The following is a 25,661-nucleotide window of genomic DNA, read 5'->3' as shown; positions in this document are numbered from 1 at the left end:
ACATATCAGCTGTCATCTACCCACTAGGAAATGCACTTAACATGCAGCATTACATCTGGTGCGGTTTTTCCGTCGTTGTTTTCGCTCTTGTATTTTCTCACTTCCGGAAAGAAGAGCACGTATGTTGGCAGTTGTATAAGCATTTCTATAAGAAATGATAAGCTCAAGAATAGTGTAATTAATGCAATTTTTTCATTAAATTTACAGTTCACAGAATGTGAATTTTAATTGTTAAATGTTTTGACTCTAAAAACTTAACTTGGGGCAAGTATGCAAATTCGCACAGTTACCCTCAATCTTCCCAAAAAAGTTCGCCTACTAGCACCAACTCGCCGTAATGAAATCCAGTTATACTTGCTTAAAAATGGCTGCATAAAATAATCCGAATAAGACGTCATTAGTTGCGTAGAAACATGGGCTATTCAATATTAATGAGTTTTTGTAAATTACTCTACTATTATATGTTTTGAAAGAAAATAACTAGGGATGAAAAAAATTACTTAACACTGCGAAAAAACAACTTTCTCTCGTGCAACCCGTTTGGTTTGGCAGATTTCACTGAAAATACACTGACAGTAGCAAAGCATCTATGTGGTTACGTGACAGTTCACTCAGAGCTGTCAAACCAAAAATAAGAAATTTATTTAACATTCGCACACTTACCCCTTCGCATACTAGCCGCGGTCTCCCTTACACTATATGACCAAATGTATTGGGACACTTTCAAAAAGTCACATTTTTAATTTCTCGAGAAATAAAAAACCAATTGCTCTGTAACTTTTGCCACGTAAAAAGTACGTTCTAGCTGTCATTTTCTAATAAAAGTTATATCACCCATGCGTTTAGGGGACCAGCAACGAATTGAGGAAAACAAAAGTTTTTTTTGATCATCTATCATTGTAAATAGTTGAGAGTAAGCTGTAAATTTTAGAAGTTATTTATCTTACTATGCTTACTTTATTTACGTACTTTCGAGAAAATATCACCGATATTCATGAATATATATAAGCATTTCTTTCAGAACTACGAATTTTATATTGAAGGCTTATAACACGCAAAGTTTTCCATCAAATCTTACTAAACTTTCAGAAAATCTGATAGCATACAAGAGAAGTATAATACTAAAACTTGAAATTAAAATGATGAAAATTTCATGAAATATGAACGTTTAAAGCAATTAATTTTTCTCTGCGCGTGCGCCAAAGATAGCAATTTATAAATTTCGTAATCTAAACCTTAACTAGATTCTCCAACTCATATTGAAATTCCAGTTCAATATCTTAAAATTTCAGAATGTTATCAGCGATATCATAAGCCGAATTTGAATAGGTCTTGGAAGGCGACGATTGATTAGGGGTCGTTCGCAAGTTCCGAACGTTTGCTTGCAATCGCTCAGTGTGATTCATGATACAAACGGATTGTTTGCGAACGCTCCCTCACGATTTGTCGTCTGCCCAAGAACTATTCAAATTACGCTTATTAGATCACTGATATCTTTCTGAATTTTTAAGATATTGAACTGAAATTTTATTATGAGCTGGAAAATGTAGTTGGGGCTCAGATTATAAAAGTTATAAATTGCTATCTTATTATACTTCGCTTATATGCTGTCCGCTTTTCTGAAAGTTTGGTATGTTTTTATGTTAAACTTCGCATGTTATGAGTCAAGAGCTTCAAATAAAGTTCGTATTTCTGAAAGAAATGCTTATATCTTCATGAATATCAGTAATATTGTCTCGAAAGTAAGTAAAATAATTGAACATAGTAAGGTCACTAATTTCTTATATTTACAGCCGATTTTCAGCTATTTACAACGAATGATGATCAAAAAACATGTTTGTTTCCCTCAATTTGTTGCTGGTCCCCTAAATGCATGTGTGATATAACTTTCAATGGAAAATGACAGCTGAAACGTATCTTTTATGTGACAAAAGTTACAAAACAATTGGTCTAATATTTCTTGAGAAATCCTTTAAAATGTGAATTTCTGAAAGTGTCCTAATACTTTTGGTCAAATAGTGTATATATGTATATATGGATTTTTTTCTTTTAGGGAAAATGATTGGACTTCCGGAAGATTTCCTGTGTCTTTCAGATAAAAGTAAAGGAGGAGGTGTAATACAGGTACCAGTTATATTTTTGGAGAAAAGTTGTCTCAATAAGTTTTTGAAAAATGTTAAAAAATTATAAGTTCCAAATCTTTTTTAGCATCAAAAGTACTTAAAAGGTGGAAGAAAATGTTTTCAAAAACATTAACCATTGCTGATTATTTTAATCTCGATATTTTGAGCTCACACAGTCAGGAAAACTAAATTGCTGTTAATAGAAAATTCCGAAAAACGAATTTTCTGTTCCTGGTTATTCTAGGTGAATAAATAAAGATAAACGAGAGCAAATGTGTTTAAAAAATATTTCCAAATGCGTCCCACATTGATTTAATTTTTCTTTGTTGTAAACATTTTCCTGAAACTAAATTCACAAATCTGAATAGAGCACAATGTAGTTTTTACGTTTGAGTATCAGAACGCATTTATGAACTTGGAACAGCATTAGAATAAGATTTCATGTGTTTTTTTTTTTTAAATTCGTTATATTCTTTTTTACATTTTTCATTGCATTTCCCGAATTTATTTATAACAAGCTCTAATAGAAACAATAATCGCCTGCTACCCTACGTTTTCGTTAAATTTGTGTTCAGTAGTGTCGAAACTAGTTTTCTGACCTCTATTATTTCGAAAAAAAATTGACATTTCGCAAGGAGCCTCAAATACCTAGTTACCTATTAATCAGAAAAGTTCAAAGAGACGCTTTAAGTTAAGGGAGTCTACAGAAATTTTGCAAGATTTTGGATACCTGATCATTATAAAGCCGTTTCTGTGTCTTTCTGTTTGAAAAACTTAGTTTTTCATCTTTCTAATATTGAGATGTAACTGCAAACCAAATTTTCATTGTATTCTTACTAGCATTGACTATAGTTTCGTTCATTCATTTTAAGAGTGAATATGATTAAGTGTTTTAAATATGAAGTAGTTCATATTGCCACTCGGACAAGTGTTACCCGTTGTCGTCTTATTGTTAGTTAGAGTTCAATGTAAAACACTGTCATCACAACAACAAAATAGAATAATATATTAGTATTAAAGAGGAATTTTAAATTCCCAACAAAATTAGAAAACATTTTATTATACTTAAATGAAATGTTTCTTTTGTCATTTTATTTAATTTGAAAAAGCCTATCAAAAGAAGCATTGGTAAAATCCCCACTGTAGCCGGTTTTCACAGTAGACAGAGTGTCCGTGCGAAAGAAAAATTTTAGTGTTCAAAGCCTCTTGTCTCGGATAGTTCACGATGAACAAGGCGAAGCCTAATTAATGTTCATGCGTAATATTTTAAATGTATCAATTTACCAATTCTTTTGCTACGTTGATGTCATTTTTTTTTCTTTATAGATTAGTAAAAGAAAAGTGCATTCAGTAATAACTGGGTGAGATGTTGTGACAATATTTTTAGGCTAAATTTATTGGATTATGACGATTTCTTCCTCTTTCTTCTTTCAAAAGATAATTAAATACATAAATGAAAAAGCTTATTTTTCGGACTGTTTTTTTAAATACACCGCAACTAACAAGTTATAGGTAAATGGTTAGTTATGGACATGCTTAAGATTTTTTTTTAATTTTAATTTTGCTAAAAAAGTTGTAATTCTAGTTTGTTTAAAAAAACTAATTTTTATGGTATTAGAAATTACGAATTGCACTTTTATAAAAGTGATATTTTAATTATTTTTCAATTATGCTTTATATATATTTTGTGAACAAAATGGGAATAAACAAGTTTGACCAGTTGTGGTCCCACTCGTTTAGTCATGGTTACACTAAAAACTATAGTTAAGGCAGAAGCGTCGTAATGCTGTAATTAGGGTCTGCGTAGTTTTAACAATGCTGCCACATCAGATTTGTCAAAATTATCATGCTCGCTGAGTTCAGTTATTTTTGGGGAAATATACGCAAACAAAAAAAAGTATTCAACACTATTAAAGACTTATTCTTCTTAAAATATACTTAAATAAAAATTACTTTGATTTACTTATTAGAGCAACCTTAAGAAAAAAAAAAGATACTGACAAATCACTTTTGAAAGGTATGTTTGAACTACAACATAAATAAATAAATAAATAGAGATATTCTACAGCTGCATTTTTTTGTTAACCGTTTGGCGAAATTTAGCTTATGTTCTATCATCAATCCTAAATAATAGTCTGAGTAAGAATGGCCAATAAAACGTAACTAAGGTCATATATGCTCATAACTCAAATGTGTACTTTTAATTGACTAGTTATGGGCACATCAACTTGCAAGGATATTAAATACCTTTATTAATGGCAGAATTGCCTATATGATTATTGTGCGCACTAATAAAACTGCAATCTGTTTAAAAAAAAAACAGCAATATCAGGTCCTTATGAAAGAATCTTTTAAAAACTTTAAATATCAAGAAAATTCACTTTTAGTAACTGAAAAGCAATAATCACACTTTATATAAAAACTTATGTTTGAAAAAATGTGTTAGGGGTGCTCTTGAAAGGTGTCATTTTGAGAATCTATAGATGGTGATCCTAGAATAACGATTAAAAACTTGATATTGACAAACCTGCCCATGGCTGGTTGGGTGCCCACAACTAGTGCTTTATCCTATGTAAAACCTTACTAATTCAGTGTCTTCCAAAAGTCACTTACGAAATTCTTTCGCAAAAAGCTTTGCATACAATTGAAACCGGTCAGTTACAAACCATCAAAATATTGAAGAACAAAACATTTTTCAAGAACTTCGGGGGACATTTTGAACAGAGTGTATGTACATATTCTACCATGCTAGGATTGGTAGTGCTCCGAAAAATGAATGGTTGTGGTGGGAAAATTTGACCCTGAAAGCTGTGCATATCTTCACCACTGTTTTGAATTAGTTTCAAGCAAGAGATAGAATGTCACGCATATTATTTAAAGTTAAGAGTTACTTGCCTTGTAAAGATAATAGTGAAGAAAAGACTTCTAGAGCAATTTTCTGAATTTTTTTTAAATAAAAATGTAATATAAAATGTAATAATTTCAAGTTTTCATGTCATCTTCTTGTACATAGATCGAAGCTTCTTACCTTGCAGCAGACCCTATAATGACTGCATGATTTTTTTTTTTTTTTTTTTTTTTGAGAATTAGAAATTTAAATGTTATTCTAAATATCTTCTCTCAGCTGATCTTTTTTCTATAGCTCAGAAAAATTATCATGCTAATCCAATCATTTAATTTCAAATAAGATGATTTTTACAAAATATAAGGCTGATATTTCGATCAATAACCACCTACGCGATCGATCCATACACTAAGTATGAACATTATTTAATTTTATTTTTAACACTTGCTGAATATTTGCTATCCAATTGCTTTAAATAGACATTCCATATAGCCACAAGAATATCTCCGTTGGAAGATAGCCTTCCTACGATCGATGATGTGACTGCTATTCCAAGAATTTCTAATCGAAGTTTATTAAATTCCTCTCAAGAGCGACGGCAATTGTGATGCGCAAATAACGTATTAAACTTCCATCTCATAAGGGGAATGAAGCTTTTTCAAATCCAATTTATTTCTTATGCGTTGCTGCGTGCAACATGTGGATAAGGTTGTGCCACCTGTTAACCGATAACACTTGCAATTATGTGGCTCATTTGTTTTATTCGTGCTTGAAACAAAATGATTGTATTTTTCAAATTAAATAAAAGACCAGAAAACAAAAAGCTCTTCTGGCAGTTTTAAGCGGGATTTTGGCTGGAATTGCGCATTTTTGTGTTACATAATATTCAATAAATATGCTGGTCTTTAGCGCAGCTTAATATGGGATTCAACTGCTACTTGAAAAATAGTGTTTTAAAATTTATTTATTTTAAAATAGTATTCTCTCTCTCTCTCTCTCTCTCTCTCAAATATATATATATATATATATATATATATATATATATATATATATATATATATATATATATATATATGCAATTGACTAAATTAGTAGGCTGGAAGACAATTATTTTTCATTTGAAAATTATCATATATATAATAGCCAAAACCACCGATCGTGTGACGCGCTGACGTCATCCGCAATGATACTCGCGCCAATGCACGCGGGATGTGGGAGAACATTATTTCATTGTTTTAGCACCTAAAATTCGGTAATTTAGCTCAAAAGGGTAGCTGTCTCATGACTTTTCTTCAAACTAAAAAGCTGTAAATTAGTAAAACAAAATTTGTTATGATTCATATAAAATTTATCTTGCTGTGACGAGTATTTCCTAAGAAATTTCAAATATAATTGAACGTATATATTTTAAAATTATTTCTGGTTTTAACAAAAAAAAAAACAGCAGATTGAATCAGTTGTATATTATGCACGAGACAAAAAGTGGTTGCTACAATACATCTGATAACTCAGCGCGGAACTAGATCCAGTAACTTTCCTGTTACTTGAACAGAAACGGTTTAGATAAAGTTTAGCCTTGGATTATTTATTACAATCGTGATGATACACTTTAACAAAATTTTTTTGGCACCGCTGAGGAGCTGACAACTGCTCGTTGTTGATGATAATTTCGAAAAGCTAATCCTTAGAAATATCAAACAACTGATGAACTGCTTGATTCATGGTTTTGTGAATAGAATGGTTATTTAACATTGAATTCTGCATATATTTTTCACGGTGATTTCATTCATATTTTACTTTTCCTGCATGAAATAGATTACAGTTTACAATATTGTCTAACAACCAACAAATATTATGCCTCAAAAGACGACGAATAACGAAAGAAAAGAAATTAAGATGATTAGTGAGGCAAAGCCTGGAGTCGATCGACCGAATTCGTGCCAAAAAAGCAGCCGCTGATAGAAAATAATTCGAAAACGAAATCTTTACAAATTTAAAGCGTTTGATGAGACGCTTCTTTCATAGTTTTATAAATGGATTCGTATTCCCTATTAAGTCATAACAACGTAATTTTGTCAAAAAAAAAAAAAAAAAAACTTTTATTTTTATAACCAGTGTTATAAGAGCGCGTGTCCCAACCTTCATATGCAGTAAAAAAGAAAAAAAAGTTTTCACGCTCTGCTGAAAAGTAGTGAAAATGTGACATACGTTAGTCTGGCTTTGAAGTACATAGTATATTTATTGGAACATGTCAAATTTAAGGGCCAATCCCTCTGATGAAAAGGCAATTTGCCCCCGCTACACCGTGACGGGTTATTTTTTAGTGTACTAATATTAAGTTAAACAAAAACCTTTGCACATAAAATGCAAAATAAGAAATAACAACGTCAAATAGCACAAATTGCATATAACTGCGGACACGTGTTTTGGCGTTATAAGGAACGCATTTTTCAATGCCAAAAAAAAAAAACATATGGATGAAAAGACACCCGACAAAAGCCAACAACCAGATAAACAAACAGCTTAAAAGGTAAAAATAACGGATTACCCAAACACCAATGATAAAACTATACACCAATGAAGAACTAACAGGAATGCAAACAATGAGCAAGAGCTTTCTCAGAGGTGCGAAATCAAAGAAGGAAAGAATTCGATTGGATGAAGATTAAGTCACAAAGCTAAAACAAAAAAGGCAATGTCAATAACTGTGAATCGCAAGAAAAGAAAAAGTTGAATGAAGGAATAAAACACCAGGAAATAAAACAAACCAAAAACAAAAATTTTTGGAAAAAGAAAAATGAAGATAAATAGAAAAGGGGGAAATGTTAGCTGCATCACAAGAACAAAGCAAGATAGATAAAAATAAATGGAAAAAATAAAAATAGAAATATGCAAAATAGAAAAATAATGGATGAAAAAAGTGACAATATTTTAAAGATGGAAGCCGGACTGTAAAAATACGAACTGCTTTAAGATCATTACCTGCGTTAGAACTGTTTCTCAAAATATAGAAAGATTCCCAAAAGTTAAGATCTGACGAATTGGGGCATTTTTGGATATTTTGATAAGAATTAAAATCGAAAGTGTGATTCGAATCCCGACAATGTTGGGCAGTACTAGACCTGACTTATGTCAAGTATAACACTTATTTTCTTTTCATCCGTGAGCTTATTTCTTTTGCATTAAAAAAGGCGTTCCTTGCAAAGCCGAAACACGTGTCTGCAGTACTCTGCAACTTGTGCTATTTGACGTTGCTATTTTTTATTTTACATATTAATATTAGTTCGAATGAGGCAGTGAGAAGCAAAGGGATGTAAGTGTCCAAGTGGAAAATTTGAAGATATCTAGTGCAAATGGTAAGAGACCCTCTCCTCTGTTTTGGGGCAAGAGATAGTACTAGCAGCCAGGGAACTTTTCAACGAAAGTGTAGCTAGAACTTTAATCGCGTTTTGCTCAAAACTTGAAAACGCTCTCATCCCTTAGCTTCTCACTGTCTCAAATGATTATGAAAGAAAAGTGAATGATATAGTATGTTTTAGGTAGCACTTTGTTAAGGGATGTTACAGAGCCCGCCTAACTAAAAGTGAGGCCTAAGGCCCACAATAATTTTGAGGCCCCCCGAAGGCTATTATTTTAAAAATGTGTGTATTTTTTGTATAGTTATAATGCTATGCATAATTCTTTAAGTAATTTGGGGCCCCATAGGAAGAGGGGGCCCCAGGCCCAGGCCTAGTAGGCCTGTGTGGTAATCAGGCCCTGGGGATGTAAAATGGCAATGAGCTACCTGCACTTTTATAGCCATTATTGCTGTTTCTAGCTATTTTTGCCAAATTTATGGTAGTCTTGCTGAATGGGTTATTCTGCTTGCATCGACAAAGGTAAGCGGGCAGAGTACTTTTTTTTCATTAAAAAAATTAAGCTGTAAAAATAATATTTATACGAAAAAAAGCGAATTCTTTCTTTTTTATTTAGAAGATACCAATTGTTTATTAAATATATAGATTTTCAGTATGAGTTAACAAAGAAATCGTAAAAATTAAAAAATAAACAAATAAAATTAACTAAAAGTTTTCATTTTAAACGACACCGTTTTCAATCTTTCCAGCGACGAATAGGTAACGGTGTCTTCAAGTCTCACGTCATTTTTCCTCTGTTATTAGCTCTGGCGAAGTGGAGTATTAAGTGGTTACTACAGAGCCCACTGATCAACAAGCCGGTTAATAACAGATACTTAAATTTCACGAGATAAAAATTCACCTGAAACGGGAAAAGAAGCGGGTCATAGCAGGTAGAATGCGGGCCTACTTCTTACCAAAAGTAAAGCGGAATATTTCAGAGATGGTATTCATCAAAAGCAGTTTGTCATGTAAACAGATGCTGTCGAAAACACCATATCCCAGCAATGGGTCGGTACATAGATTTAATGATAAACGCACCAATAGATTGCAGAAGGTTTCGAGTTAAAGATAAAAGTCTTGAAAAATTGGTAAAACATATTTATTCTGGCATCTTTGCAACAGCGCAATTGACGAATAAGATCGTCCACACTCTAGTTAATAAAATCATCTTAAAAATATTATTATTTTTATTTGGGTTTAGCATCTTGGTCGCCTAATTGTTTGAATTATTTTCTGAAATAATTTTGTCTAAGAAAGTATAAAAATACAATAAATTGTCCTTGAAAAAGGAAATATTCCTCAATTATTTACTAACAAAACCTAATTAAGGTACTACATGCCTATCGTGTTTTGTTTCACACTTGATGGAATTTAAGCTCATAAAACGAGTAAAATTGTTTTCTTGTAAAGTCGATAAATGAAATAAACGAGAAATATTGGTTGAAGCTTTCTTTATCAGCATTTATTGACGTTCATGAGAGTTTATAATTTTCATAAAGTTCTCACTTGCACTCCGTTCAACATTTTGCAAGTGTTTGAACAGTTATTCTATAATAGCTTATTATTAAACATAGACAACGGTTTTGACGAAACTTTTACATGCAAGCTAAAAAACAATTTCTTACAATTCTATCCTGCTAATTTATAAAATAACAGATATGAGAGCAATCAGAACGACAGGAAATTGTCTGCATGAAAGCTGTGTATATATATATATATATATATATATATATATATATATATATATATATATATATATATATATATATATATATATATATATATATATATATATATATATATATATATATATATATATATATAGGGAGTTGGAAACCGCTTTCGATATTTGTCTTATTTTTAGCGGTATTCAGAAGGCTCTGAAGCATGTTTCTCTAAGACGTAAATCAGTATTAGAGTGGACATCTGACAGTTTTTTATAATGAGCAATTTGTACTGCAATGTTTAATGTATTATTAGGTAAAACGTAACAAGGAGAATCAGTACTTCGTTATAAGTATTTCAAACGTAGAGAAACATTGTTTTATCGTTATTCGTCCAGAGCCACCACGAGAGTGATGGACATTTTGTAAAAGGGCACACAATGGGTGTGACCATCATCGCCCTCAGCACAAAATGTCTTTAACTGACTTAACCACGGACAGATGGTGCCACCCCTCTTCCCAACCTTTTTATTTGGTCACAAGTCTGATGGAGAGGGAAACAAAAACTTCGTTAGTAACTCTCATGAAAGCTTTAAAGTTGAGGTTGACGAGAGTGAATTCAATGCCATTACCTTGTTCAAAATTTTCTACAAGCGCAAAGGTTGTGGAAATGTTTTAATTGAATACAAAAATATGGCGGGAAACTGTAGACTGCTTTAGTCAGTAAAAAAATTCCGAAACGTCACTGATTATTTCCGTGGAATGTTTCAGAATTTCATCTATTTCCCCGTAAAATCAAGTAACATTGCAAGAAAAAAAAAAAAAAAGAATTGCTACAAGTTGCACGAATGCAGACTTTTCACTTTGCGAAAAATATTTTTAGTTACCGGTTTAAAGACTGACTGAGCGTGTTAAATAAGCTTTAGTTCAATTACGGCCCGTCCAGGTTGACTAGGCTCCCAATGAGAGCGAATAAGTCTCTGGACAGCTGCAGTCTTAGCAAGGCAAGAATTGCAGGCAAGGAAAATGCTTGGTCCTTACTTGAAATTCTGCCTTAGCTTTGGCCATGGTTGCATTGATGCTTCTGGAGCTTTCTTAGTAACTCAAGACGATTCTTATCAATTACATTAAATCTACTGAATTTTCTTTGAAGGTTCGAGACTGACTTCAACCTGGGAGATTTCCAAATTTTTCAGAAAGATATGATAATTTCAGGAAGGTTACTGACTTTTAAAGAAAAACGTTTCTGGCTTTTGCAAGATATGTTACTGGCAAGAATTGGGCTTATTAGCTGCCCATTATTTTCCAGGGACGTTTCTGAATCGTTTTTACAGTGTAACGAATAACAATAAGGGTGCATGAAGGAAATGGAAAAATTATTTTGCGCTAAAAATAATTAACTGATTTTTTTTTATTTTACACTCATGTTTGTGAAAATTGCAACACCAAAAGGAATTATCAAATGAACTGAAATTCGGAGGAAAAGTATAGCAGGATAAGATATGCAAATGATTAGAATTACAGATACGTCGCGCATGCAATGACCGAGAAACGTCCTCTGAACTGCGGCGTAGACTGTGTATATAAAGGGCTGTAAAGGTTTTTAGAAATCAGTGTATGATTGCCTGCCGATGATAGATTTTTCTTTAGTGTTCAATATGCCTCGTCCAACATACAGAGCGTCATACGAACGAGTAACGGAGTTCGAATGGGGCTGCATGATCGGCATGCGTGAGGGGGAAGTTACGTATAGAGAAATCAGTGCCCGCACGGGTTGTAATGCCTCCACTGTGATGCGTATTTGTAAAAGATGGACAGAGGACAAAGGAATTAGCCGAGGGGCTCGCATTAGCCCACGCAACCGAACGACACCACGAGATTATCGACATCTCACCCGCCCAGCTGCGATGGATCGTAAAGCGTCCTCTCGTACGCTAACACAACGTTGGAGTATGGCTACCAGTGTCACACTCGCTGCATCTACAGTTCGTCGAAGTCTGCTGCGCCGGGACCTGCATGCAAGGATTCCCTTATACAGCAATTCCTTCATCCTCAACCATCGTTGCTTCCGGCTTCAATGGGCCCACCAACACGCCCGTGGCGTGCGGACTAGCAATAGGTAATCTTCTCGAACAAGTCCAGATTTAACCTGCACTAAAACGATGGACGTGTACGTGTCAGACGTTACACATGGGAACGTCACCTCCCAGAGTGTGCAATCCGACGTCATACCGGTGTAATGCCAGGCGTCATGGTCTGGAACGCGATTGAATATCAATGGCAGTCCCATCTACTCCGAATTACGGATAACCTCAATAGCGAGCACTACTTCAGGGACGCTGTGACGCTGGAGGAACTACCCTTTCTTCAAGGCATTTCTGTTGCAGTGTTTCAGCAGGACAATGCACATCCACATGTACACGTGTTCTTCAGAGCACGACAGGTTATGCTACTTCTTTGGAAAGCCCGTTCTTTGGATATGACGTATATCGAGCATGTTTCGGATTGCGTTGGTCGGATCCGCGCCCATGTGTCTCGTCCAGCACAGTGGATACGGATGCACTTTGGCTTCATATTGAAGCCATATGGGATGCTATTCCCAATCGTGATATTCAGCACCTCTATTATTCGACGCCAAAACGTGTACAGGCTCCTATAGCTACGCACGGTAGCTATATTCGATATTAATTTATGCCTGTTATTTTCATTTCATTGATCTGTAGTTTTGATCGTTTATTTTTAGCACTATGAGTAATGTATGCAATAAATTTTATTCATTTCCAATGAGTGCTTCATGTTGTTGTTATTTTCACGAACATGAGTGTATTTTCCAACAGAACAGCTTATGTTCAATCACTCAACACAATTTCTTCAATGAAATTTATTTCAACAAAAAAAAAACTTTTTAAATCATAAATAAACTGAATGAAAAATGATTTTCTGGGACCTTATGCATAAAAACGTAGCAGTAAAAATGAAGTATAACAGCTGTTAACATTTCGTCAAACAATTTGATAAGCGTGACGAAGTGAAGATGCCCCGCTTTCGGTTGCTATATTTTTGAAGGGCATTACTCAGCGTCAGAGTCATAAATGCAAAAAGGTTTTGAGCGCTTCTGAATTTTATCCTGTTTTATGGTTAAGTTCAATGTTTTGCTCTTGTGTGCTCCGAAATTCTCAATTTTATTGCTGAACTTTGTATATTATGCTGCCATAAGAAAATAGAAGATGTCAGTATAATCAATAATCATGTGATTGAAAATATTGATAGTATATCATGTCACATGTGTCTTGATCAAAAATATCATACGGACTTTTTTTACAGATCGTTTCTTTTAAGTGTACTTTTACTACTTTTATTTATTTATTTTTTTCATTTGTACCTACATTTTCCCAGATCTCGTTGGTATTCTTTAAACTCATAAGGCGTTCAGACTATACTAGGGCCAAAGCTTACTAAGCAGTGTACATAACGGTGTACCATAAAGCAGCCAAGTTACCTTTGCTCCAACGATAGTGTTTTCCTACTGTTAATTTGATTAAGTTCTTGCTTGACGTATGTTACATAAATTTGCCGCTTTATTTAACTGAATTCTAAAAGAACAATTTTTCCAGGGTTCTGCCAGTGACTGCATTTTAGTTAATCTCTTAGCTGCACGCCATCAAGCAATTAAAGCATTAAAACAAGAGAAACCCTTTGTTGAAGAAGGAACATTGCTTTCATCGCTCATGGCATACTGCTCCAAAGAAGTAAGATATTTGGCGGGAAAAGAATCATATGGATATTATGCAGTTGTACTGAATACGTAAAAATATAATAAACAACATTTTTACGTACATAAGTTAACATCTTTATGTTTGTGCAATACGAAAATCCTTGTAACCTGGAAACACAAGTATACAGTTTTTTACAAATTTTGTGCTTTTTTATATTTCTACACTACTGGCCATTAAAATTGCTTCACCAAGAAGGTGACGTGCTACACTCTTGAAATTTATACGACATGGTTGAAATACTGTGATATGCAAAGGACTAGATTTTCAGCTCATTCGTGTAAGATTTGCGATGGGGGCTGCAACTACAATGCGTTTAATTAAATACTGGGTTGTTTGGAGTGTAATTTCGTTTTCCCGACAGTACTTTTAACCTAGGCCATTCAAATGGTCATAAATAGTTCAATTTGAAAAATTTAATCTTTAAACGATAACTGGTACTGTTATTCACTGTTTTTCAACAATTATTTTCTTCATTGCGTCTTTATTAGCTGCAACTGGCCTTCCAGAACGAAATGTCTTTTCAACATCAAAATTGCCGAATCAAAATTTTACAAACAAGCTTTGGTACAGATGTACTGTCAATACATCTTCTGCTTGTATATCTCGGCTGTTTTTTTTTAATTATTATTAATATTTAAACAGAAATTTTACCTTTTCAAAAGCAAAAAGTAAAATACGCTGAAAATTCTGCTCTCACTCTTCATATTTGAAAAATCACCAACCAAAAAAAGTACTGCGTAGATTCAAATGGACTTTTTTACAAGTAAGCATTGCTATATATGCTTGGAGAATATTTAACAAATATGCGTCGTAAGTGTGAAGTTTGGTGGGAAAAATTACACAGAAGTTCTGTCGAAAAGAAAACGAATTTACTTTAACATATTAATTAATTAATAACCTAACAAACTAAGTAGCAGGTTTCTCACACAAACTACTTTTAAGCATTGTTTTCGAGAAGAAAAGTTGTTCAAATACCTCGTGTATGAAGAACAATTACTCACCAGTACATTTTTGACTTTAATAGGCTGAATCGTAGTCCACTGGGATTGCGGTTTACTGCATCTCAGTATTGCTGTGTCTTCGGACGAGATATTATGAGTGTCTGCCAAATATGGAATCGCTAGGTTCTGGAGGGTCCTAAAAACAATGCGGTCCTCACAAGCAAACAAACGGTAAAGTGGCCTAATTCAAGCAGAAGCATGGATGAAAGTTGCTGTCTTGACAACCCTTCATTGGTTGTTGCCATGACTACCTTTCATCAACCGGCAGTAAAACTGCAATACAATAAACCTCTACTACAGTGGACTACTTTCTTCAACCTCTATCGAAGTCAAAGATGTACTGGTAAACACTTTTCCTTCATACACAAGGTATTACAACGACTTTTCAACTCGAAAACAGCACTCAACTGCAATTTCTGTGTGAGAAACCTCCTACTCAGTTTATTTAATTAAACGCATTGAAGCTGACCTCTATTTTACATGAATGCGTTGAAAATCTAATAATGCATATCACAGCATCTTTTTCCTGTCGTGTATATTTCAACTGCGTAATACGTCGCCTTCTTGGTTTAGCAGTTTTGTTGGACAGTGGTGTGCTCTTCAGCTGAGAAGTATTAATTAATTTATTATTGCCATGCGATTTGAAGTATCTAAAACATTGCATAAATTGTTCGGAAAACTTATTAGAAAAGCGTGTTTTGACGTGTTAGAATTTGATTGATTGCTGGCAATACTATTTTGTTGTACAGTTGCACTCACTGGCCAATGAATTAGAAACCTTTGAGAGAAACGTGTTGCCTTATTAGCACTATGCAAGGGTCTGGATGGAGTGGCATGGAAGAGGTGTCCTGGTGTTCCTCGAGGGTAAACAAACAGTCATGCGATACCTAGATATACTGGCAGATCAAGTGCACCCTGCAATGTTTCACTTATATCCTGATGGAAACGGACGATAATGCAACTATACATCGAGCCAGAAGTGTTGAAAATTGGTTCGCTGAACATCAGTCTGACTTCAAACACCTGCCCTGACCTCCGCACAGCCCGGATCTTAACCCTATAGAAAATGTTTGGGATATGGTGGAAAGACGCATCTGACAGATCTCTCCTCTTCCATCTAATTTACAAGATCTAAAAAGCAGCACAGCCAGTGCATGGTATTCTTCGGACGTAAATACTCTAGAAGATTGTAGACACGAGGCCCAAAGGGAGCAGTTATCTGTGCAGTTAAACCAGATTAGTTATTCATGCGAAAGGTGGTCCAATAAAATAGTGATCTTGGGACTCTAATTCATTGATCAGCGAGTGTATTTAAAAACCAGATAAATAAGTTCGTTTTAACGGAAGTTATAACTTAAACCTAAACTTTTTATTCAATGAAAAATCATAAATATACAGACCAAAAACTATAAAAAGATGTCTACATTACTTTCTTATATATTTTTCGGAAGGAAGAGTTGTTTGAAGAAGAAAAAGAAAAAAAAAACTAAAAATGTTGGTTCCTATTGGACACTTAACTTGAGGATAAAGGATTGCTATGTCTGCTCTTAAGTGCGCTGTGAAAAAAAAAATAAAGAAATTACGGCATTAAATGAAATTACTGATGCAAGGCAAATGAATGCTTTCACAATTAAAGAGGTTTTTTTTTAGCCAAGTCTAAATATTACATGATTTAAATTCTTTGGTTGAATTTTAGGCTCATTCAAGTGTTGAAAAAGCTGCTATGATAGGGTTTGTAAAGCTACGAATCCTAGACACTGATGAAAAGTTTCAACTGCGAGGAGCAACCTTAGCAAAAGCAATGGAGGTAAATCAACTAATGTCTTTCAGCAGTCCTTTTTCTAGTATGTTTTTTTTCTTATATAGTGGAATATGCGTTGAAATGTTTCATTTTCTTTAATTTTGTTATAGGAAGATAGAAATATGGGATTAATACCATTTTTCGTAAGTTTCAAATTTTTTCAACATCTTACTTTTCCTACCGTCGAATGAGGTGATATTAGTGCCAGCATGGTGAGAGATAGTGCCATATAACATGTACTAATTCCAAAACAACGAAGTTACATTGAGTTACGCGAAAGATAAAGCAGGGTACAGCACATTTCAAACCTTTCCTTGGTTATAAAAACAGCACCCAATCTCTTATATTTATGTCACTATCTTTCTGGCACAGTCTAACCCCTGCTGTTACAAAGTCACCCGATTCGACGGTATCAATTCATTTCTAACTATATTTCAAGCTTTGTTAACACCATCGTGACACTAAGAAGATACCAGAATTTAAAATAAAGGAATTATTATTATTTATTAACTTCAAGTCGACGGTCAAGTAAAAGTCATTAAACCCACTCAGTTAGATTGACGAACTCCTGCTGTCAACTTGAGTTTCTAGTTGCTGTTGATTTATGATCATACCCCAATTGGACAATTTACAAAATGCAATAATACGTCTACTGTAGGGGAGGGGTTGATGATCTGAAAACAATTTTTACCGTTTTTCATAATAGTGCAAGCGTTTAGTTTGAAGCGTTAGTAGCAAAACTAGCTAAATCTTTAAATTTTTGAAAGTGTTTTACAGTAATTTAATATTTTTTTGTCGAGACTGTCCAACTATAAACCGATTTTGAACGAATTATCTCAGTCAGATCAAAAACCACTGCCAAAAACCCATTTTACTTCAAAATTAGCTCAATCCATATGTTTTATCATATAGTCACAGTAAAACTGTATGGGTAATAAGAGAAACAATCCTTATCCGTACTATTATTATAAATGCGAAAGTGAGTTTTTTTTGTATGTAATTCCTTAACGCCTTAACTACTCTACCAAATATCAGGAAAATTTGTTTACACATTGTCAGGGGGTGTAGAATAGAACATAGGCTACCGTTTATCTAGAAAAAAGTATTCTGAGATTTTTATTCCAATTTTTATGGAAAATCATTAATTTGCGAGTATCTCTTCGAAAAAAAGTCACTTTGTTTGATTTTGCAGTATTTTAAAGCCCTTAAAAAGCTGTACCCGAAGTTTGAGGGATAACTAAAACACCCCATAATTCTTCATTTTAAGTTGATTTCAGAATTTGAAACGAAGCTAATCTTCATTTTTAAAGTATCGTCTGCGGTTTCTGGTCACGGAATTGAAATTTGCAATTCCAGCGCTCGAATACGCTATACCTTGCGGTGATTTACAAAATTTAAGAAAAAGGTAAAACAATGCGTTCCACGTGTGTCTGTTGGTAAACATAGGCAGTTTGTTATGAGTATTTAGTAACGCAATCGATTACAACTAGCCAGTTGATGCAACCAACAGTAAAATAAGTTCGAAACCTGCACCAACAAAATAAGGATGCTTAAATGGAATTATGACTTTTCTTGCTATATAATATCGCAAAATTATTTCTATTCCGTACTTATTCTCTTTTATTTATTTATTTATTTATTTTTGTTTCATTGCAATATTCTGAATAATATAGTATTCATTCACATTTCAAAATTTCGACATGCTTAGTGAAAGGGAAGTCAGATTAGCTATTTTGTAGATTTTCTGAAGCAGACAGGAAAAAAGCTCTTGTTTTAGTAATAGACAAAACCTACAGTGAAAGCATTCCACCCTTGTGAAATGCTACATCTCAAGATGATACTTTAGGTCAATTAACTAATACAGAATCATCAAAGTCCTTTTATGTCAGTCCCAAACAAATACGTGGTAGATGTCACTACTGTTTATCGAGACGACATGAATCTTCCCTTGCCAAAGGCAATAGCTCATACCAAAAGCAAACAACAATCGATCATATTTTTCCAGGTGAGTTTAGATTCTTTCATTGTTTGCCAATTCAAATAATAGGTGTAACAGTGAGACAAAATTGCATTTCAATTTTATTTTTTATCGTTTGTGTGAATTCTAAGTTTTTTTTAGATCCAATTTTATAATACCTGTTACAATAACAAATATTGTACTATTTGAAAGAAATTGATTTTTATGATTTTAATAGTAAAAAATGCCATTGAATTTTCGTGTCTCACTGTACCCACTCTTCCCCTAACCGGTGTTGATTATAGTCAATTGTAGTTGACGAATTCAGCGTATTTCTGAAAATGGTTTTTTGCTTGAAAACGAAACAGAAAAAACATTAACAATGAGTAGATAAAGTATAGTTTGCTTTCGTTTACTTGCTGCGACTGTGCAGACTGTTTTTCTTTTACATGTGTAAGTGAAGAATGGTGATTTAAGATATAAACTTTCGTGTCTAGTTCTATATGTTTATGTAGTTTATCTAAGAAGACAATTAAGTTTGCAGCCGTGTTTATAAATATCATCCTTGTTTAGTGAGTTTTATCAGTTTGATTTCTTTGTGACAAACACTGAATATTCGAATATTTCTACATGTTAGATGACATACCATTTCTTCGTGTTAGATGACATGCCATTTCTTTGTGACAGGTTGCTGCGACGCTTGGGACGACATCTTGTTGTTCGTTTGATCCAGTTCACGAAATCGGGCCAGTATGTGAAAAGTACGGAGTTTGGTTGCATGTTGATGCAGCTTACGCGGGTAGTGCCTTAATTTGTCCCGAATTTCAACATTTATTAAAGGGCATTGAAGTAAGTATGCTGATTAATAAAGCTAAAATTGCATTTTTGGTGTAGAAGCAAAATTTTTGCTGATCAGCAATTGAAGAGTCAAGGGATGGTTAACACATTTCAGATTTGAAAAAAAGAAAATAAAAACGCCTATTTATTTTTCAATTTTTACATCTGTGATAAAAACTAATTACGTTTTCACATTTTTGGCAACAACATTTAAAAACCAGGTGTTTATGCATCACATAAAAAGCATAGCAAGATTTCTTCAAGAGGCAGTAAAGACACTAAGGATTGAAAAGTAACTTCGAAGCAAAGTAAATTAGTGTCCACATATTATAGTCACACTCTGGTAAAAATACCTCTGATAGGATGAGGCTCAAACGGTTCAATTGGTAAAATAGGGAGTTTGAGTTACCGATGTGTGTGTGTGACGATTGTTGGCGTTGTCCCAACCTAAGAATTTCTCTTTTTTCAACCTAAACAAAAATGAGCTCGTCCAAGGCCAAACCGTAGGAAGGTTTTCATTGGAAAACTTTAGAAGCACCTACCAGTGATGAATTTTGATGTGGTGGTAAACAATGCGGACGGTGCACCCCCTGAATTACTGATATCATTAATAACTTATTATAAGTACATTTAATCTCATTTTTACCCTTAATTATATTTTTTAATATAACTTGAATAAATATAAATAATACGGACCGTTTTTTTACTGAAGAACTAAAATGCGGCTCATATACAACATGCGCTGCTTCCACAAGATTTTATTTTATTTATTGATTCATTGTTTTAAATTGTACAACGAGAACACAGTTTTGGACATGGGGATCATGTAAGTGAGGCCGATACTCTGGTTTGACGCCGAGAACTAAGTGGGAAAAAAATCCAGAATTTTTTTTTTGTTTTTGATAATCTTTTTGATAATTTTTTTGAGGGGGGAGGTACCGCCATGAATCTTCCGCCTTGCTACAAAGGTTTATGCTTTTGAATCTTTCACCTCTCTAGCCCCATAGAATAATATTAACGCAGAATATACGTTCACCTTCACATTTAAAAAAAAAATGACTGAAAGTATCGAAAATTGGGGGTCGCACTCCCTAGAAGGGGCAGACGATGGGGGAGGGGGGAGACGGTAGTCATAGTCGGATTCAAGGGATGTTTTTACATGATAATGAGAATTTTCTAGAATAGGGTTTGCGAGCTTTTTTTTTTTTTTTTTTTTGCCGCGCAGTACTATGTTTGAAATAGAATTAGTAAAATATAATAGCGCGTATTTAGTGTTAATGCAAAAGAAATAATCAATACTAATAATATAAAGCTGAAGAGTTTGTTCGTTTGTTTGAACACGCTAATCTCAATAATAGTTCGAATTGAAAAATTATTTCTGTGTCGAATAGTGCATTTATTGAGGAAGGCTATAGGCTATTTTTTTTTTAATCAGATTGACCGAAATGTTTGTATTTGCATATTAAATGAATTTCTAATAGATTGCGGGGTAAGTTAACTCTTCGAGAGGGCGCTTGTCGACAGTATCGATAGCTGCGAGGAACTTTGCTGGTTGCCGCGCGGCTCAGCCGCTACGCTAATGTGGGGCTGTTGTGGTCAGCTTACTGATTTTTGAATGCTTTTTTTTTCGATATTCATGTACATAATTTGATTTTGTAGCATTTTTCTATTGGGTTTCGTTCTCCTTATTTCTCCAACGTTTGTTTTTGTTCTTATAGTTGAATAGCTACTTAGAGGTAAATTGATATTAAGTATATAATTTGATTTGTCGTATTATTCAATTGTAATTGTTCTTTATAATGTTTTTATTATAGTATTGTTTGTTTGGTGAAACATTAAAATTACAGGAAAAACAGCATCACTTGCTAAAGGGCGGGGTTACGGTAGCGTGGTTACTGGGCGCGTTAAATGATGTAATCAAAATAATTGTTAAATACATTTGAAGAATTATTTTGAGTTTTAAATCTATTGTTTATCTTTATGTGAATATTTTTAAATTTCAAAGAGACTTTTTCATATTTTTTGAAATGGTGTGTACGCATTTTACTTGAGGAAAAATGATCATTTCACATCAAGAGGAGAGATGGGGGCGTAGATTTTCTTTTTCAACGGGTTTCCTTTAAAATTTTGGCACGGGCATCGCCGTGCGGGTACTGCTAGTGAATGAATAAAATAGTGAATTAATGAGAAAATAAATGAATTATTGAATAAATAAGGGAATTATTAAATGACGGAATGTAAATGAAATGATTAATAAATGAATACGTAAGTGATTTAATAAAGGATTGAATGGATAAATGAAACGAACGATTTCACCTTGCCTCCGCATGCACTTGACTAACTGTTCAAAGCATTTAAAATACAAATAAGCTTAATATTAGACAAATAAATGATGCACCGAATATTAGTAGGTCTCAATGAATAATCAAAAAATTAATAACAAGAAGTTTATCATTTAATAATGACAAAAATAAGTTTTGACTTAGAGCAAAATATTACAATATGAGTATCAATTTTTGAAAATTGCTTATATTGTCATATTCTTTCATTTTCAGAGGTATTTTTTTCTTGACTGGAATAGACTACATGCGTTACTACATAGTTAAAATATTACTAGGTAGGTGGCGCTAAAGGCAGATTAAATAGTTCACCGTTTCACATTGCCTCGAAATTTCACTTTGCCCCAAATTCCCCTACAAATATTTACTTTTTAGCAGAAAGATATTAGTCGATTTTTTTTTCTTAAGTTTAAATCTCATAATTTTTCCTCGGATTTTTTTTAAGTGTTTTTCTTTACAATTTAATAATTTAAGCTATAAATTGTTCATTATGAGTGCAGAAAAATGTGTCAGTTCTTAAATTCTAAGGCTAAAATTTGTCTTTTTCCCGTAGTATGCGATGTCATTTAATATGAATCCTAATAAATGGATGTTGGTGAATTTTGACTGTTCAACAATGTGGTAGGTAAAGGCTTTTACACATCAAGCGCTATGCTTTGATTCACTAAACCACTAATTATATTTTTCTATTTCTAGGGTCAAAGACCGTTTCAAATTAACACAAGCACTAGTTGTTGATCCATTATATTTACAACACAGTTTTTCAGGTAATTTTTAAATGTCTTCTTGAGTACTCTCTAAACCTTGCTTTAATTACTGAATAGACATTGAATTTTGTTATTGCTAGTTTTTATTAAATAGTGTTAGAACTATTTTACTCCATTTGTGTAGAGTAATTGGAAACACACTGTTGTAAAAATTATAAACTCAACTGTTTTTTTCCTTCTTTTTTTTTTTAATCGTAACTTAGCTTATTGTAATTTGTTCTAATTAAAGTAACTCTGAGTACTTGAAAAATTTGTCCTGCTTTTGGCATAACTCATTAGTTATATAATCAAATTAACATCGCAAAAAATGTGCAGCTTTAATATTTTATCTTTATGTCAAACCTGGACGAATATTCAAACTGAAAGGATTAGCCATAATGTTGTAAGGATTAACCGTCCTTTATGAAAGACGAAAAGCATAAGACTACCAGTTAATGCTAGACGATTATCGTTTGCCTTACGCACCTGAAAATATTGGAGTAAACTGGTATACTATAGTTAGAAAACAATACAAAGCTATGGTACATCAAACTGAAATGGCTAACTGAAATGGATAGTTTATTATAACATGTTTTTTATTCCGATTCTCAATGAAGCTCATTTATGGGAAGAGAGATCCCAAAATTTAGAGTTACCCAAAACACACGCAGACAAGTTTTCATTTTTAATTCATATTTTATTATTGGTAATTAATGTTGAAATATATGGGGCTGCTAATGATCCCTAATGAAAACTTAGGTTTTTTTTTTATCTCTTTTTAAACGAAATAAGATGGTCATTATTCATGTTGTTCTGAAACAGAACATATTTGCACAAAAACGAGACGTTCTAGGAAATTTAAGAATAAGTGGAGCAGTTACCAATTATGTACGAGTGCAAGTCTTATTTTTGCCCAAACATATTTTAGGTTCGAGTGTGAAATTTTGTATCTCACAGTCATAAAAGTTTATTCCTGTTTTTGAAAACACATTTCGACTTCAGTTTATATCTGAGCACCGTGTAGAAGATTAACTCTGTAAAAAAATTTTTTAAGTGCGAGAAAAAGAAATGAACGATAGTCGCTAAATGTTTGTATCACAGCGTTTAAAGCCAAAGCACTACTTAACTGCTTTAAGCGCAAAGTGCTTACAACTCGTACCTTACATCCTCTGACTTTCATTTATTCATTAACCTGAAAGAGTGTAGATCTAAGATAAAGCTTTCATAGCGATAGCTGAGATGAAAACAGAAGATGAGAAACGGTTTCAATCACTGGTGAAATATTAATGCATGGTTATAAGCGATTATATATTTACTTTTTAAACATGATTTATATATGTATGGCTAATGTGTATGCATATATAATCTAAAAGGTTGATTGCTGTTATATTTCTTACAGATAAATCAATTGATTATCGAGTGAGTATAGTTCCATTATATTGTTTAATAAATTCACTGTTCATTTTTTTAAGCTTCTGAAGTTTAATAATGTTTTCATAATTCCTAACTTGGTAGTAACTTATATCTTTGATTTAGTTAAAATTTTATTTTAAACTAGTGGCACCCGCACGGCTTCGCCCGTAATAGAAAAATTAAAGGTCTTTTGGTTCGCTTGTATATTTACAAATAATGTATGGTGAATTTTCTCGTCAATTGGCTTGTACCGACGTTACGGTTCCACGCTATGATAATTTCGTATCTCGCCAATTGGCTTGTGCCCATGTTACTGTTCCACGTTATGATGATTTCGTAATTTATGATAGTTTTTTTCTTAAAATTGGAATAAAAAAAGAACCACATCGAATTTTCGAAAAATCGCTTCGAGGTGCACACCCCCATGCTACATACTAACTTTGTGCCAAATTTCATGAAAATCGGCCGAACGGTTTAGGCGCTATGCGCGTCACAGACATCCTACAGATATCCTACAGACATCCAGACATCCAGACATCCTCCGGACAGAGAGACTTTCTGCTTTATTATTAGTAAAGAAGATGATAATTTCGTATCTCACCAATTGGCTTGTGCCCATGTTACGGTTCCACGTTATGATGATTTCGTAATTTATGATAGTTTTTTTTCTTAAAATTGGAATAAAAAAAGAACCACATCGAATTTTCGAAAAATCGCTTCGAGGTGCACACCCCCATGCTACATACTAACTTTGTGCCAAATTTCATGAAAATCGGCCGAACGGTTTAGGCGCTATGCGCGTCACAGACATCCTACAGATATCCTACAGACATCCTACAGACATCCTACAGACATCCAGACATCTGGACATCCTCCGGACAGAGAGACTTTCTGCTTTATTATTAGTAAAGAAGTGTTGATTTTTTTTAAACACTCTAACCTTGAAATGTTTACCCAGTTTTATTTGACTTGTTTTTTTCCCTTTCACTTGCAGGTGATCCTTCAAAATCCTAACAATATCATGTCCCAGAAGCATAACACAAGAATTGTGTGACCTAGAAAGCTTTTTTCTTTTTCTTTTTCTTTTTTTTTTTTTAATAATTAGAATTAATTTTCCCGATGTTATTCTATTCTTATTAAAACAATAACTTTTTTTTCCCTACAAACATTTTTGAGCAACCAGAAAGCAACTCTCCTGGCTTATCTCAATCTGTTTCTCGAAATTCCAGTCATATTAGGGGTTACACCTCAGAATGCGATATAGGAAGCCGTAAATTCGTATATACCTTTATTTTGACATTCCAAATGCTGTTTCAAAAGTTTCATAAAATCTCGTGTCCGCGTCTTTAGATATTCAAGGTCAAAGGTCACAAAAATCAATTTTTTGCAAATATCTCGTTTCCTATAGGTTAAATGTTATAAACATATATTTTAAATATTGTAGAGCATAAAATTTTCTACAATTTTTGTATGAAACTTTTTTTTGTACCATTAACCGATTTTGAGATCGAATCCGAAGAGCGCGCAGCACTTACGCATTGTCAGCATAATTCAAGGTCAACCGTTAGTTCCCATAAACAATCCGCCGTTTAAAGTCTGTATATCTTCAAAATTTTTATAATTATGGATGATTTACATTTTTTATTACTTATTACATCATATTTATTATTTTTCATTAATCAAATACATATTTGTTTATGAAATTCAAATATATATTTGTTATATATTTCATTATGAACTAAGCCCGTATCCAACACCTTT

At 33.3% G+C, this 25,661-nt stretch overlaps 1 protein-coding gene across 1 annotated transcript in view; it reads left to right on the top strand.

Moving 5' to 3' along the window:
* Positions 1-25,661, top strand: part of LOC129231199 (tyrosine decarboxylase-like) — a 57,031-nt gene that overhangs the window by 17,152 nt on the left and 14,218 nt on the right. Inside the window, exons 4-11 of the mRNA XM_054865447.1 lie at positions 2,054-2,124; positions 13,645-13,779; positions 16,504-16,614; positions 16,719-16,751; positions 19,253-19,414; positions 22,295-22,362; positions 22,438-22,508; positions 23,887-23,906. Of these exons, the coding sequence (XP_054721422.1) occupies positions 2,054-2,124; positions 13,645-13,779; positions 16,504-16,614; positions 16,719-16,751; positions 19,253-19,414; positions 22,295-22,362; positions 22,438-22,508; positions 23,887-23,906 (671 nt within the window). The remainder of the gene's footprint in view (positions 1-2,053; positions 2,125-13,644; positions 13,780-16,503; positions 16,615-16,718; positions 16,752-19,252; positions 19,415-22,294; positions 22,363-22,437; positions 22,509-23,886; positions 23,907-25,661) is intronic.

The sequence above is a fragment of the Uloborus diversus genome, chromosome 10 (genome assembly GCF_026930045.1).
Source record: "Uloborus diversus isolate 005 chromosome 10, Udiv.v.3.1, whole genome shotgun sequence".
Taxonomy (NCBI): domain Eukaryota; kingdom Metazoa; phylum Arthropoda; class Arachnida; order Araneae; family Uloboridae; genus Uloborus; species Uloborus diversus.
The sequence above is the reverse complement of the archived record's forward strand: the minus strand, read 5'-3'. Positions and strand labels throughout refer to the sequence as shown.